This window comes from Pinus tabuliformis, chromosome 2_2 (genome assembly GCF_031772625.1).
Source record: "Pinus tabuliformis cultivar Carrire ecotype Pingquan chromosome 2_2, CPIR1, whole genome shotgun sequence".
In the NCBI taxonomy this organism is placed as follows: domain Eukaryota; kingdom Viridiplantae; phylum Streptophyta; class Pinopsida; order Pinales; family Pinaceae; genus Pinus; species Pinus tabuliformis.
The window spans coordinates 548,533,710-548,551,385 of record NC_142300.1 but is presented as its reverse complement, the minus strand read 5'-3'; the positions used below and the strand labels follow the sequence as shown (position 1 = coordinate 548,551,385).

The window sequence follows — 17,676 nt, the reverse complement described above, 5'->3', positions numbered from 1 at the left end:
TTGTCTCGCGGGCGTTCCCTTTACGCATGGGTCGGGAATATAGCAAAGGCGGCCCACTTTAAAACAACTTAATAATACTTATCTGTGAACAGTCGATGTCAAATCCTGAAAGTTTTGTCCAGAGGATCCCAACTTTTAAGAGGGAGAGGTCTGCAGTTCGACTCCTGTCGTTAACTCACAGGTTGCTCCGTTAACATTGATGTATAACAATCACAGGTTGCTCCGTTAACATTGATGTATAACAATCACAGGTTGCTCCGTTAACATTGACGTATAACAAATTCTTATAGAAAATGGAGTCGTTGAGAGGCCCAGGGGGTATCTGTGCTCCTGTCGTCCTTGACTTTTACCATCATGCCGAATTGTAGGTACGGCAGTTGTCATCATGCACAATCGGCGGGAACGCGGCCAGGGCTGTTCAACTGCTCTCTGCTTTAAAGCTCTGCGAAGTCACATGTAAAGAGGCGTCGGGAAATTGGGACCAATTGAGATTATCATGGACTGGTTCGGCTGGCTCTCGGAATCGGACCTGGAACCTTGTCTGGTCTACGAGTATGGCCTCTTGTTTGCCCAGAACGAGCTGGAAACGGAGGATATTGCATCTTTCAACCATGAATTCTTGCAGAGCATGGGGATTGGAATCGCAAAGCACAGGCTGGAGATTTTGAAGTTAGCGAAGCGCGAGCGGGGGAAATCGACGCCGTATGTCCAGAGGCTTGTGTCTTCTTTAAAGAAAACGAAGCGCCGCGTTCGGAGATTTGTTCACGGTTTTCTCCGCCCACCACCGCCTTCGGAGCCGACTCTGTATGTCTCAGCTTCGAAGGTATTTTGCAGAGGAAATCGCAGCTGTAGGCGCTTGGGCGGGTTACCGCCTACTCTGGCTCTCAAGAATGGGGAGGCGGTGGTTTTTGGGCGCGGGGATGCCAAGAAGAAGAAAAGTCCCTTGAGATTGAAAGCCGAGCCAGAGGATTTTCGCGGCTGTACTCCTCAGCATAATGATCGAGTTTCGCCTGTTAATAGTGGCGGGATTTGGTCATGGGCGTCCATGTTTGACGATCTGAAGCCCACTTAAGGGTTCATAGCTTTTTCTTGATAGTTAATGGCGGGCTATTGGAATTAGGATTCTTGTTTCTTTTCTGTCTTGTTTGCAGCGGCATCCAGAACAGAGTACTAATGTGGAATGGAAAGCACAGTGTGACCCTTAGATTGTATTTGGAATTGGTTTTGAATTGGATTTAGTCTGTAATGTTGTATTATGAATATTTTTAAGCAGAAGGTCATGTGCAGTGAGAATTTCTGCACAAATGACTTGTAACTTGTAAGTCTTGAATATCACAAACATGACAGAGCACAAGTCATGTTTAGTTGATAATGGGTAGGTCAGAAAAACAGAGACAAGTTTGCATAACTTGTAAGTCTTGAATATCACAAACATGACAGAGCACAAGTCATGTTTAGTTGATAATGGGTAGGTCAGAAAAACAGAGACAAGTTTGCATCTCCACAGGGTGAGGGTGTACTTATGAATGCAACTGCAGAATTTTGTGAAAGGTTCACTTGTTTGTAGATTGTAGAAATTTGATGGACAGCACATCAATTTTAGTTGAAGAGAGTTTCATGTATGGGGCAGGTTGTACCAGATTTAATTGTATTGTATATGTTTAATAATGAAAAACTAAAAATCATGAGGGGTATCGTTTTTACCACATACCTCTCAATTTATTACTACAGGGGAGTGCTATTAAATTTCTGTTATGAACTCTTTGCAGTGGGAAATATTTTTAGAAGGAAAATTGCAGACTTGTCTGACAGTTCTTGCTTTATTGATACATGAATATTCAACCCATACAAAAGGTTGTATTGATCTGGTTGGTATTCAGAGTACTTCTCAGGTTGTATCGATCTGGTTAGTTTTCTGAGTACTGGGTCTTAGGACTTTTGCAGTTTGGTCTGCCTTTCATAATTTTTATGATGTAGAACTTGATTCTGTATCACGTAGAACTATCACCCTGCAAGTACAGTTTCACTCTTATCTTTGTAAATATTTTTCTTTCGCAGATTAAAATAAAGGGAAAAACAAATTTTTTATTTGTATATGCGGAACTCTGATTATGCAAGTACAGTTTCTCAGGTTAATAATTATATATATAAATATATAGGTTATAATTTAGTTATTAATTAATAATGGAGATAATTAGTGAAGAAAAATGTTATTTCTAAATTCTAATAAATACATGGTAATGTAAAGTAAATATGTAAAAATTTTATAAATATATTAATAACGAGATTTTTATATTATGAATATTTTATATATTTTATTATTTATATTAAATTAATAATAAAAATTTATAAAGTGGTTTAATTAGAGATCGTCATATTACTGAGTATTATGGAAATTATAAATTTAATTAGAGATCGTCATATTACTGAGTATTATGGAAATTATAAAATTTAATGTTAAATTCCATATATCTATATATATAATGATTTTTTTACAAATTTGTAGAATTCGAGTGTTCCAAACCTCTGACAAGGTGTTGAATCTATTAATATATTCAAAAATGTATTTTAAACTACAAAAAATCACATTCTTGCTAGAAATTGTATAATAAGATTCATGTAAAAAATACTATTTCGTCTCTAAGTTAGACTAGACATATATATATATGTTATAGACTTTCTATATTGAATATAGGTAAGATATAATTCAACCCATAGTTGAGAGAGAGAATTTTAAAAATTATTAGAAATATTCTTTTTAGTTTAAATACTTTTAATATCTATTTACTAATATAACATAATTGGGAGAAAAAAAATAGTATAATAAAACATTTCAATGATATATTACTAGAGTGCAATTTAAATTAAATAATTTTCTTATGTGGTAGAGAGTTACTTCTAATGTAAAGATTGTACTTGGAAAGATTTTCTTTTTCTTGGTAGGTAAGCACCCAAAAGGGATTTGAACCAATGACCTATCTTTCCTATGAGAATTAAGAATAAGATTAATTAAACAAACCAAAAACATATATTCATTTTTATTTTTTTATTATATATGAGGTGAAATATTTTATTTATGATTAATAATAAGTAAAATATTTTCACTACTTCTCCTTTTATATATATATAGTTTTAACTCCATCATCACTTATATTCAATTCTCTAAAATAATATGCTATATTGAATTAGACTCAAGAAATAAACCATCCCAAATTTTTTTTACTTCATTCTTAGGACTCCTAAGTCCTGATTAATCATTGCTCTTTAAAAAAATATTTAAAATAAATAAACAAATAAGTGACGGGAATCATTGCTCTTTAAAAAATATTTAAAATAAATAAATAAGTGACGGGTGTGTTAAGATACTAGCTTTTTTGGGAGTGGTGCCACAAGCCCATTTTTAGCTATAAAGACCCTCACGCGAAAACATTTTCAATCATGCGTTTCACATAGTTTCGAAAAAAGAAAAAGAAAGACGTTGTGAAGCGTTTTACCGGGTACTCAGGTACTCCGGCCCATGGCTAGGTGAACGCATCGTCATATTACTTTTTACTTTTGCAAAGATTTATATAGTTCAGTGGTTAAGTAGATTGTGGGTTCTCTTTTATTTTTTTATTTAATTTTTAAAAATAATGTAGGGGTCTTCTCTGATAAAGTTAAAAAAATAAATATTTTAATTCTTATAAAATCATAAATTTCCTGTTAAATATTGGTGTGCTAATTAAAATTAAAATTTTATTAAAATTTAAATAAATTTTATTATTTTCAATATTTAACTAAAATGACCTATTTTCCCATTTAAATTTGATTATATATTTTTATTTAAATAATATTAATATATTCTAGATTAATTTTTAGTATAATTTTATTATTATTATTATAATAATAATATTGATTGTGTTAAAATTTATTTATTTATTTTTATAGATAGTTAAATTTTTTTATAATTTTATTGTTCGTTAATATTTGATAATTATTTGTGTTTATTTTGGGTGATTGAGAGAAAGGATTGTTATCCTTTTCACTTAGGTAAACAAACAACTCTTTAAGAGTGATTGAAAATATTATAAAAATTAAAAAAATCTTAAAATAATGTAAAATAAATTAAAATGTTTCCCTAAATAATGCAAATTAGTGGTTGCTATGTAGTATAAAAGATATTGTAACTTATGCTTCATGTTCATATGTTTTTTTAGACAAAAATTGTCTCTTTATCTTAATAATAAATTAATTTCATCTCTATATGTTTATTTAGGCAAAAATTGTCATCTTAACCTCACTTATAAATCAATCTAATCATTATATGTTTATTTAGACAAAAAAATATGTCATCTTGATTTATAGAAGATAGAGTAACCTTCATCTTGTAACATTTATCTCATTCATAACTTTTAAGTGAATAGAAACTTTCATCTATCACATCCATAACTTTTACGTGGATAGAAAATCATCTTAATTTTAGAAAAGAATCTAATTTTTAAGATATGTCCAAATTTGAGTTACACAGTTTAACATAATTTTAAAATAAAACTCAGGGGTTTTCTATGAATAAAACCCATAAAAAATTTAAAAATAAAACTCATAAAAATAAAAATTTAAACTTGCTGACTCCTATGAAAACTATTATCTTTAACAAATTTTTATAATATATTTCTACAATCCAATATACAAAAATTATATCATCCATCCATTCATAATTTTAATCCTAAAATATATGCACTCATTAATAAAAATTGCCAAAAGTGATCATTAATAAAAATTGCCAAATCTTCATCACTTCTGACATTATCTTTTAATATTTATATATTAAAAAAAATTGAATTTTAAAATTTTTAAAATAAAATAAATTAATATAAATCTTTATATTAAGAACCACTAAAAAAAGTGATATCTCTCTGGTTAATATAACAATCAATTAATTATTATAGAGATATATTTACTTTAATTTCAAATCACTATTCTCTTTTCCCCATTGCATTTAAAAAAGGAATTATTAATTTTATTATTAAATTAAAAAAAATTACACTTTAAAACTTGATATAACATCCAATGAATCAGTAATCTAAATACAAATCTTACGCTGCTTCCATTAACAATTTTAAAACTAACACACTTTTTAAAATTTTAAGATTTATTCTCACTTTAGTGTCATTCTGGTGGTGCTGGTGGAGGATTATTTTAAAATTAGCACAGTTTTTAAAAGTTTAAGATTTATTCTCGCTTTGGTGGTGGCGGCTACACACATGTTTAGCTGATTTTTTAATAAAGTTATTGATTTATAGTTATATAAATTTAAATTTATTTTTATTTAAGTAATGTTAATTTTTAATTATATCATTAATAGACATGCCATATGAAAATGGCTAAGTTAAACTCGGAAACTATATCACTACCTTCTACTACTAGGTTGGAAATTAAATATTTAATATTAACGAATTAAATGATATTTGATAATTGTATGTTAATTAATTTTTTTTGTCGCGACTTTCAACACTAACTTTGTCATATTTGCCACAACTTTATTTGCTAGTCATGATCTCCTTTTGCACTTACTTTGAGTCTTCTAGTAGATGCATCAAATCTAAGAGTGTTAATGTTATTCTTTTATATATGCTATTATCATAGTTGGCTTTGTAACTACGCCTACATTAAGGGATGCTAGAATGGCCAAGGATGTTGGCACAAGTCTGGTTGTTGGTGGTCCTTATCTTTTTTGTTTTGTTTTAACTTATGTCTATTTATGATGTTATTTTGCCTTTTACTTTTATTCTATATCTTGGTTTAGATGTTGTTAGTGCATCTCCTTCTATAACCATTAGCATTGGATCTTAATTTGTATTTGGATTTGTTGTTGGAATAAAAGGAACTAAAAGTTCATCCTTCACCAATGAAATTGGTGCTTCCATCTTGGTTGTCAACTTTTCTCTATGCTCTTGGAATTTGGTTAATATATTGTATAGGATCTAAATATACTTACTAAGTGGCTAATACATAAGAGTGAATTGAATATTTGATGAATTAATGAAGTAGAAATGCAATATTAAGATTGAGTATGTAATTCTCTGAACCATCAACACGTTAGGTCATGGTGGGTAAGTTAGTTTTGGGGTTTTTGCTCCTCTTTTGCACCCTCGTGATGCTTCCATTCCCAACCTAAGATCTTGGTCCCTCTTGAAGGCATGTTGGTTCAATTCTACAAGGCCCAAGCCCATCTTAAATAAAATGTTGCTCTAAACAGGAAGATCAACTAACTTTGGGCTAAAAGAACTAAAATTGGTTATCCACCCAATCAATAGAAATGTCTTCCAGAGTGTAAATAACATTATAATTTTTTTGTATCTAACACGAATCCCATTGAATCTATTCATCAATTCTCAATCTATTTCATAAGTTACATTTACAATTGCATTTCAATTCATGCAAAACCCTCATAGTTCCTTATACTCATGATGAATGCTAGTGTTCCTTATATACTAAAGAATTTTCATGGAACTGGAATAGACTAAGCCATGGTGTTTAAGGGTTTTTCTAGTCATTACCACGCAATCCATCAAAATGGTTTATGCTAAGTGGAATCTAAGTACTGGAAGTGGCTTCTATTAAGTACCTGCCAAGCTTGAATGTCGGGATGTGCCCTACTAATACATGACACATGGGACTCCTTTGAATTTTAAAAGGCCATGCCACTAAGTACCTAGTAGGTACTTAGTGGTTTCTGTTATGTGGTATCTACAATAGCCACATACTTTTCCTCTGTAGTGGAACCTATTGGAATATATTTTTTCTGTCATCTCCAAGAGATAATTATTGCTCCAAGACTCATGAGGTATCTTAAAGTAGATACTCCACTCTCTTTATCCCCATCAAAGTCTGAATATGAATGCCCAATTGGTTTGAAGTAATCCACCATAGAGTATTTGAGCCCAAAGTCTTGAGTTTCCTTCGAGTACCTTAGTGCACCAATGTACTTCACAAAGTTTTTGTAAGAACCTTGAAAGTGTCCCATTTGCAAATGAAATATCTAGCATAGTAGTAGTAAGGCAGATAAGACTCCCCACAAGTTGTTTATATTTAGTTGTATCTTGAAATTCATTCCCTTATTTTGATGTAATATTTAGATTTTTCTCCATCAAAGGAGAGAAAGGATTACAATCCACCATGCCAAATTTGTTCAACAATTTCCCAGTTTACTTCTTTTGGGAAATGAATACATGCTTTGGATTATGAGTTACTTTAATAGCCAAGTAGTAGTGAATATGTTTCATGAGTATCTTCTGAAAACCCTTCTTCAATTCTTTCTTTATGGATGCAATATATGCTTCATTGTTCTATTATCAAAAATGATATACATACACCACTAGATATACAACTATTTTCCTAACTTTCTTCACAAACAAAGTTGCATCATCAAGATTAAAAATGCTTGAAATTTTATCTTCAAAAGATGTTATGTTACTACGCTTTCCATACCATGTGTGAGGTGCTTGCATCAAGCCATATAGAGACTTAATGAGTTTAGATACCTATTGTTCTTGACCCTTCAGAGCAAATATTTTTGGTTGAGACATGTAGACATTTTCTTTCAAGTCTCCATTCAATAAGGTTTTCTTCACATCCATGTAATGAATCATCCACCTATTTTGTACATCCAAATCCAACAATACATGAATGGTAGCTCATAGTGCCATGGGCAGTGGGAGGGGAGTCTCCTCATAGTCTATGCCTTCTTTTTTAGCAAATCCTTTTGCTACAAGCCTCACTTTATTCTTGTCAAGTTATCCATCTAATTTATACTTGTCCTTGTAGACCCATCCACAATGAATTAGTTTGGTTCCAAATGGAGGATCCACCAACTTCCACATCCTATTCTTGATGAGACATCTTACTCTTTCTCATGACTTATTTCCATTCATCATGAGACAAAGATTCTACAAATGAATTTGGTTCAAAGTTGTTAGTAGATAAATTCAATTCACAATCATATGAAACATTCATATCATTTACATCTCTTAAATCTAAATTATGTACATCACCTCCATCTTGTCTAGTTGAACATCAAGTTTCTATCTTTATAACCTCATTAGTATGAACACTTCCAAGTTTGTTTATGCACCACTTTGGTGGACCTTGCTAAGATGGTTCAGGTTACTGTACTAATTGAGATGGTGCTACAATCTAATCAAAGTTTACACTTTATCCTCTTAATCACATCACCTAATTGAACTCCCTATTTTGATGAAATGGATTAATCTTCTTCATGAGGTAGAGATGGCACTTCAAAAGGATATTCCAAAGATTGATCCAAGTTAGGTACCCCCTTTCATGATATGGAATCTCATCATCAAACTTGTGATATGTATTTACATGGGTGAATCTATCAAGATAATCAAGCTACCACTCCACAATCTTGTCATTCTTAATGAATTTAAGAAAAATCACATATCTAGAATGACTAAAATTTATGTTTAGCTCATCATAAACATGATATACCTTCATGTATTTAATTACTCCAAAAAGATGCACTTTCTACTCCTTACACAAAGTTTGTTTCTTTGCTCCTTAAGAATTAAGGCATAGCAGGTGGAAACAAAATCCCTAAGATGCCTCACCAAAGGAATGCATCCATCACGGGGGATTCACTCAATGAACCTCTCACATATCACGTGCATTCGTGGCATATTAAACAATACCCTTAATTTGACTACATATTGGAAAATCCCTTTAAAAATAACATTATTTAACCCCCTACCAATATGAACCCAATACAACTTCCCAATTTAAAAAATCCTTACTTTCACTAGATATTGTAGGTATCCATTTTTTCATTAATATTTTTTACGTCCCTTCATATTTTTTTCATTAACTTTAAGCTCCATTTTTTATATTTGCTAATATAAAAAACCGTTACCCCCTATATATCCCCCAATATATTATGTCATTTTTCCCTCAATATATATCCCCCAATATGAACCCACACGGTATGATATTGCTCCCCCAGTGAAGCCCCCGTGGCATCCATACCACATTTCATAAGGGGTTTTGTTCCCAATAACATGATTTGGACTCCTTTTTTTTACATGCACCACACATAGAGATACATCAACCGAAAACATCAACTTCACATTCTTGAAAATTAACATTTAATGTTCCATATTCAAGAATATCTTATTCATTCTTTTGCTAGAGTAGTCTACTAAGGATTGTATGGGACAATATTTTGATGCAGGGAAAATTTTAGGGATGGAAGTTTATCTTAAAGTTTAGAAACCTTAGTGAATATTACTAGTCCCTAATGTGCAAACTGTAAAATGTTTGACAATATTTTTGTAAAAATATTTATATTTCTAACAATTTTATGATACTCAATCTAAAATTTTGGTAATATTTAAGGTAAAATAATTTTATACTATAAAATTGGGGCAAATCACATTTAGACAAAAATGGAAATTGGTGAATACTTTTTTTTGGAAAAAGCATGTGAATATTAGCGCCTGATTTTTTTTCTAGTTTGATGCTTGAGTCCATGTTGGTGAACATTGTTGTCAAACTCATTTGAAGTGAATTCCACTCCATTATTAGTAGGAAGAGTGCTAATATGAGATTGAGCTTAATTTTCAATTATTAAATTATTTTTTTTAATCTTTTAAATGAATAAACCCAACACATCATAGTGTAGTCATCAATAAAGTCATGATATATCTATTATCAAAATAAATTGGAATAGGCATTGGGCCATGCAAGTCAAAGTGTATCAACCTATTTTCTATGTGATCTTGAACTGGAATCATGAAAAGGTTGCTTCTTTTGATGTCTATGAATAGAGGAAAACCAAAAACACTATTTTTCTTCAACGTACAAATATTATCATAATTGATGTGACCAAATAGAATGCCACAAAAGACTAGAAGACAATGTATCTTCATCATGGTGAGAAAAGTATGTAGAAATTTGTGTCCATGCAAAATTCCTTTTCAACTTCAACAATTTTTCATTTTCACATTAGATCATGGCGACTGTGTTATCAAAAGACCTCCTTATTTCAACTTTTCCATAAAAAAATGTGAATGGAATGACCTTGTTGTTGAATGTGCAAAAGACAACAATTTCCTTCACAACTCAAAAACATAGAGATCATTATGCAAAAGGAAATCCGGGGATACAAGAAATTTGAGCTTGATAGTGCCAATTCCTGGTAGGTTTGAGACTAGAACCATTTGTAAATTTCATTACATTGTCTACATTTTCATTCAATTATTTAATTCTCCAAAAGGTCATGTGTCAAGTTGGACCATTGTTAAGCAACCAAGTATCTCTCTAAGGAGAAAATGAAGTTTTGAATAAATCATCATTTATGCTAGTATTGTAATGAACAATAATAGATTTAGTTGGTTTATGAGCTTTTCCATTTCCATCATTTTGTTTCTACTTGTATTTCATCTTCTCCCATGGGATCCTACAAGTATTTGTCTAATGTCCAATATTACCACAATGGACACAGTGAATATTAGATCTCTCGCCTTAATTATGCCTACTCCCTTACCTATGAAAACACAATGTTCAAGCAATTGTTTGTTGCAAAAAGGTAGAATGCTACAATGTTTCTATACATAAGTAATTTTAGGTGGTGGGTGAAATTGCAAATGTTGTTGCTGCTAATGAAGAAGCCAAGTTGCAATTCCATAATATCCTTACCAGTTCATTAACATTGAAATCCTTGTTACATTCACACTTGAAGGAAGAGGTGAGAAACCCCACTATCCTAAGTCCCTTGTAGATTGATATGATAAAGTTAATTTGGATGAGGTTTAAGTTTAAGCTATCAAGCCTTTAGGGTTTCCTAGATGTTAGTTGTTTATTCTTAGAACTAGAGGAAGTATTTGTTGCATCACATGGAGGATACTAACCATCATTGCTTGTAGATAAATGTATTAATGCATAATATCAACACTTGTAAAGCAACAATGCTCCTTTGTGATAGTTTTTCATATGAAAATGGCCAAATTGGTAGTAAATATCTTAGTAGAAAATAAACGTACATGTTGTTATTCAAAAGTGCATGGTGATTCCTTATGCTCTATAGCATGCAAGGAATGGCTCCTTGTTTCCTTCATTGGGACTTTTATAGTGAGGTGGACATGTATGAACCTTTAAATGGGAATGGTTTGGGTAGAGAAATGTCACAAGAAGGTAGATTAGGGACAACAATTAGTGTTGGATTTGACAGAGTCAATGCATATGGTATTTGTATAGAAATACAATGATCAAGGAGAGAGGAAAACATTAGTTTCTAGTGTTTACACTACAAATTTGGTCTAGGAAAGGAAACAATAGCCAACAACTATGTTTCTTAGTTTATTTATATTTTCTTTCCCTTGACTGAATGGTCTAAGATAACCAACGATTGCGGCGCTCACAATTTAGTGATAAGGTGTCTAGTTGGTTCAATTAAATGGTTGTCAATTCACCTAATCCAAATAAATTTTTTGCTAGGTGATAATGGCTAAAAGAAATAAACTCACAACAAACCAGATCAAGCAACGATCTCCAACCACCAAGTCCACAAACCCAAGCAGTAGTCGAACTGCAAAATTACCACCCCATGCAAGGGAGAAGGGAAGTAGCTCCAAAGAGAATGTAATGAGTGAGAAAGATTGTGGAGTTATTAAAAATTACTACTTCTATAATATTGCAACCAATATGGGGATTAAATACCTCCACATGTTAAGAAATTTTCACTAGAATGAGCCATATATAAATACAAGGTGAAGTAACTCTTGGTTTCATCTTCCTATAGGTTTTATGACCCTTGATATTCACCTTACTCTTCATATTTATCCTAATTAATTATTTACACACATATTTACAAAATACCATAATCCCAAGCATTAAGTACCTAACAGCTAGAAGCACTAATTATACAATGCTTATTCTACTATCACAATAATCCTTCGACAAAATGGTTGAGTACTTAGTTGATTTGGGTTAATAATTAGTTTGTAATCAACTTTCATTCATCAAACCTTCAATATAGACATTAGCTTAGAATAGAAAATATTCTAAAACATTGATATGTAATATTGCACATGAGTTTGTAGAATGTTAAACATGTTCATAAATTTGTAAATAATTTTGATCATATTTGTTTTGTTAATTAAACTTGTAAATTTTAATTGTGAAATTAAGATTTATAAAATATTGACAATGTTGACATTTTCTCTTAATAACAATTTAATTAGGATAATGGTTTATTTACCCATATAAAAATCACACTCATACACCAAGTTTTAAATTTTCAATGATTACTACTCATACTAAAACTAATAATATAGAATCAATAAATTAAAGTAAAATCATAAATTTATATTGTTCTTTTTAAACCCCTTTTCCTCTTAGTAGCTCAGTTATAACATAGCCTGATAGCCTACTAGTGGTTAGGCTCGACTCCTTCAACTCTTAACGAGAGTTATAATGTGGACACCTCTAGAGTATTCTTCATCACAATCACATGCCTAGCCCATTTTCCATGAATAATTGGGTCTAACGTGACATCCTCTTGAATTATGGTGGTAAAAACATGAAGGTAAACTTCTAAGTGGCATAAATTTTGCATACATACTCTAATTGAGATGATTCTTGCACCACTAGAAAGATCTAAGTGTGTAGAATATCACAAAAATATTATGCACTTAAGTGGCAATTTTTTACCCCAAAATTTATATTTAATGAATCAAAATACTCCCGAAAGGTTTTAGACCCCAATTTTCCAAACTCACTCCCACTAGTAAATATGGTCTTATGAGCTAATTCCTCCAATTTTTCCACTCTGTAAGCATCAAGATGGGTGAAAAATAATATAATGATCCAATTCAAATCAATATATCACAATAATTAGATATTGATTCATTATAATATTAAATAATGATTTTAGTTGAAATATATGATTAGAAGTATGTAATCTATCTTGAGGGATATATGTTGGCTTTATGGATAGGGTTAGGAGCTTAGGTTAAAGCTATAAAATTTAAAGTAGGTGAAACCTAGGGTATGTTAGACAACAAACCTCGAGTTATGGATGAGGAACAAATGGATTATATGGAATACTCTTTTGAGGGACACCAGATATAGAATTCATTGAAGACCTCAAGTGGAAACCTTGCCCTCTCTTTATCACTCTCTAAGCAGCACAAAGCACAACCATTGGACGAAGAAACGATGGAAGTATTGGGTTCAATTATTAGGGACATTGGATTTCAAAAGTAGTGGATTTTTTATGGGACATTGGATTTTCCACTCAAACCAATAAGTTTGTTGAATGATATTGACACTATGGCACCTAATTAATTACATGGATCTAGGATGGGGGAGGATCTACACATTTACTCCCTTTCAAATGATGTAGAGGATATGAATCATTATCTTTACTAAACATCCAACTCCACCCCAATCAATGATGAGGATGATAGCAATATGGGGATGAGTGATAGATTGATACTACAATTTTAAGCTAATTTAGCCACACACCAAAATGAGGGTTTTATTATAATATTCCTCTTGGGAGAATTGATGAGTGAAACTACACCTAAGATGAATATGGATATTGATTCATAGAGGATATGAATGGGAAATTTGGGTAAGCATAGTAAGAACTGGAAATATGTCAAAAGGAAAATTGACAAAACCAATATAGCATTAGGAGAAGGGATAAAGCCACATAAAATCATGGATATGGAGAATTCAACCATAGTGGGGTGTTTTGCAAGCATAAAAATATTAGTGGAAACCCCAAAAAATATGGACATTTGAGAATTGTGCTAAAATGATTGGTTATGAGCCTTAGAGATTGATATTGGGGAAATGTTGGATGTTAATGATCACAAAATCAAGGGGCAATGAAAAAAAAAGTCCTCTCAAGATGGAGTTGGGGATATTATGCTTTTTTTTTTAAGAAATGGATGGTCAATTTCAATTCCACCATTGAGAGTTTGGAACTAGTTCTAGTTTGGGTTAGAGTCCTATTGATGATGCTGGAAATCCATCAACCAAGGGGTCTCCCTGATGTGAAGTCCCAATTAGACCTCACATCGTTTGGAGTAGGAGCCCATTTGGAATATCAGTTTGGTTGTCATGTATTCTTACAAAGTTTCCTTGGCTCTAACTGTCAACAAGAGAGGAACACGTGGTTCCTTTGAAAAGCAAGAAGGTATGCCTAGTGAGTGTTTGGTTGTAGGTGTGTCAAAGTTCTTCTACTTCAGAGGGAAATAGTAAAGTGATCCTCTAAGAGAAAGGTAATAGTACCACCCAAGAAGAGACACACGCAAACAAGAGGGATTTGTCTAACATCCAGCAGAATAGTTCACAAAAGATGCAATGGTCATTACAACCAATCAATGAGAAAGATTTGTCTAGCATCCTGTAGAATAATCCATAGGGATGGGACAACAATAACAATCCTTACAACAAATTATCAATAAGATAAGTACTAAAATAACTGAAATAGTTCAACTACTTTAGCACAAATGAAATAAAACATGAAATACAAACATCCTCATAATAGTCTTATAAATATTCATAATCCATTTATGAAGAATGTGCCAGCCATGAAGGCTTCTATTATTAAGTAAAAGTTCCAAGACACATGTATACAATGAACATCACTAGCTCCAATAATGGAGTCTTGGAGCCACTCCTTACTCCTAAAAATAACTAGCTTGTCTCTCTAATGCCTTGCAGGAGGAGCCAAGGTGAAAAGTCCTTTGCTCATACAATGAGGGTGTATACATAACCAAGAGGTGATCCTTCACCTTCCTTTTGAATCTATGACTACCCTCATGACTATTTAACTTCCTATGACTTTTCGACTTTACATGACTCTTCATATTCTAAATGTGTCCTTTGGACTTCCACTTTACAATACATTTTGAATAGGTAATTACATAATCCACATTAATGATGTGGCATATGATGATTTCTGACAACACATGACATGAAATTGATGACATGGGATGCATGATGATGTGACATTTCCAAGTTTTCCTTCTTGTTGCTTATTTCTTTGCGTCTTCGTAATAATACAGTATATGTTCTTCCTCCTCCTCCTCCTTATGACTTGAAGATGAAGAGTCTTCCATGTGATCTTGATCTTGATCTTTTATTATAGTCCAGTGTTCCTTCGTCTTCTCGCCTGATGATAATATTATCTATTCAGCTCCATATGTGTCTTCTAGCATTTCTTCCTTCATATCCCTCTTCATCATATTTCCATGGCATGATAAGGTACCTGTTTCTACAATTCACTCATGACAAGACAACATCAATCTGAAAACCCCCTAGTTTAAGATTGTGCATATTGATCCATTGATTGAGCCGGAACTAGATGGAAGTTTGGGAAGAGGGCTCAATGAATACGTATTTGCACAGTTCAAGTAGTTAAGGGGAGCCTTGAGCCTTGAGACTATGAAATGTGCAATCCATGCTGAGAAAAGGGAGAAAATTGTGCAATTCTGGAGATTAGTGTGACAGGCTGAGGGGATGAGCACTGGGAGAGAACATTGCACAGTTTCGGGAGACAAGGGAGGTTGGGCCATTGTTCAGTTGCACAATTCAGGAGCTCAAGGATGAGCTTCAGGCTAGAAACTATGCAATGCGTAGTTAAGGCTAGGCTGGGAGGAATAATTACGCAATTCTGGGAGCCAAGGTCAGGGTTTGAGCACTAAAGTTGTGAAATACGCAGTTATGGGAGGCAGAGACTACACATTGCGCAATTTCAAGAGATAAGGTCACTTCTTGAGGGTTGAGGTTGCACAATGCACAATTCAGAAGGGCTGGATGAGGCTAGGTTGCTGGGAATTTTCTGAAATTTGGCTAAGTGTGGGGTCGAAGAGACTATTGTGAACAATGATATGACTTGACTATGATCACACACTTGAAACACTTTGAAAAATCAACAACATGGATCATACGAAACATGTTAACAACATATTTACCTGAATGTGATATCTTTGCGATGACTTTACGACAAGTGCGACACTAAAGGTACAATTTGCGACGACTGTGATGACACTTGTGCGACAATGCTTAAAAATTTGGGAATGGGTGTGAATGATGTTTACATGGATAGAAAAAATCATTCACACAAATATAATCTCTGAAACCACCAAAACAAGCATATATACATTGTGTGATATCTAACATGTGAAAATACGACAATTGCTATAGTGTGAACGAATCTTGAGATATGTGAACAAAAGTGAAAGTAACACTTGCCAGAGAAAATAATCATGAAAATGACAGTAATTAAAGTGAAAGAAAGTGAAATTGACAATCGAAAACATGAAAATGACACTCGCAAAAACAAAGGTGCGTGGGAGCGACAATTTGCAAAACTCACTGAAATGGAAGTACAAACGTAGCTAGAATGTGAGAAATTGTTGTTGTCAGGGTGCACTGATTGTCGACATGGATTGAACATCGCACATGTACAATATTGATGGAACATGATATGCTTGTCCAAGCTTTTCATAAAAGAATGTGCTCATGCACTTGTTACGGACTAAGCATGTGTGAGCAAGTGACTTCGACAGTTCCAATCCAAGAGGGGAGATCAAAAGCATTAGCTGACAAATTAGTGAATATGGAATGATTGATCACAAGATCCATAGTAGGCTCCAAAATTCGAGTGTATGCAAAATTTTGGAGGGTGTTTTTCGCAGCGACAACACTTGGTGACACACTGGTAGAACTCCAACTTCTCTACCTTGGTCAATTCTTTCATGCAAGGTCTAGTTCTTTAGGAAGTATTGATTCATCGTTCAGATTACCATGGCTTCCCCACTTACCCCATGCATAAACATAGTCCCATTCATTCCTTTACTCTATTAAACACAAACATAATACCAACAATCACACAATGTTTCGAATCGGGACAGGGTAATGAATTTTGCGAGCTTTAGATTTTCAAAGCATAGTTTTTCCATCTCTGGTATTGCTTCACTGCTAGCAGACCTGGGAAGTACCCCAGTGGAGTCACTTCAGGGACACAAACATTGCTCTGCTGCCAGTGAGCCTCGAAAATACCCCGATGGAGTTGCTTTCTTCACCTCTTTGTGCATGAAGCCTTTCTCTTCTTTCGCCTTTATTTATATATTTATATAGGATTATGCATCGAAACTTATTTATTTCATGGGCGAAATAGGGATCCCAACGTATTTATAGCAGGAGAAGTTGTCCCTTTAGAGAAGCATATATAAGACCTCTTATATTGGTTTTCTCGTTTAGATTTTCCCCTTGTCCTTCTCTACTTGATTGGATTATCCCGAAAACACCGAAATATAAAAAACCTGAGTGCTAGCATGAGGTTTCCATAATAGACATGGAGGTCATGGTTCGACACAAGGATTTCTTAATGCAAGGATCATATTTTCCGTCAGAACATCATCAACTAGAAGATGTAACCAAGAAAAGGAAGAAGGATAGAGAATTAGCCAAATGTTACATTGTTACAAAGTCCTTTTCTGTTTTTCCACATTCCCTTTAATCTAACAAAGCATATTCATGCACAACCTCACAAGATGAAAGGAAAGATAACGCACAACAAGGAAACAAAACCAGAAAACAAGACAAGAAATGGCTAAAGCGAAACATAATGTGAAACCAAAAACAGAAAAGACAAGACAAACT

General features: G+C 33.0%; 1 protein-coding gene across 1 annotated transcript; it reads left to right on the top strand.

The window, feature by feature from the left end:
* The first annotated feature begins 272 nt into the window (after positions 1 to 272).
* On the top strand, positions 273 to 1,728 carry LOC149193809 (uncharacterized). The gene is made up of 2 exons (XM_089406970.1): positions 273 to 1,379; positions 1,473 to 1,728. The coding sequence occupies exon 1, from the start codon at positions 497 to 499 to the stop codon at positions 1,070 to 1,072; it is 576 nt and encodes a 191-aa protein (XP_089263096.1). The 5' UTR covers positions 273 to 496; the 3' UTR covers positions 1,073 to 1,379; positions 1,473 to 1,728.
* Positions 1,729 to 17,676: the final 15,948 nt, after the last annotated feature.

What these genes read in the sequence shown, in the direction of transcription:
- LOC149193809 (XM_089406970.1), top strand. Translation starts at nt 497, where the DNA reads ATGGACTGGTTCGGCTGGCTCTCGGAATCGGACCTGGAACCTTGTCTG.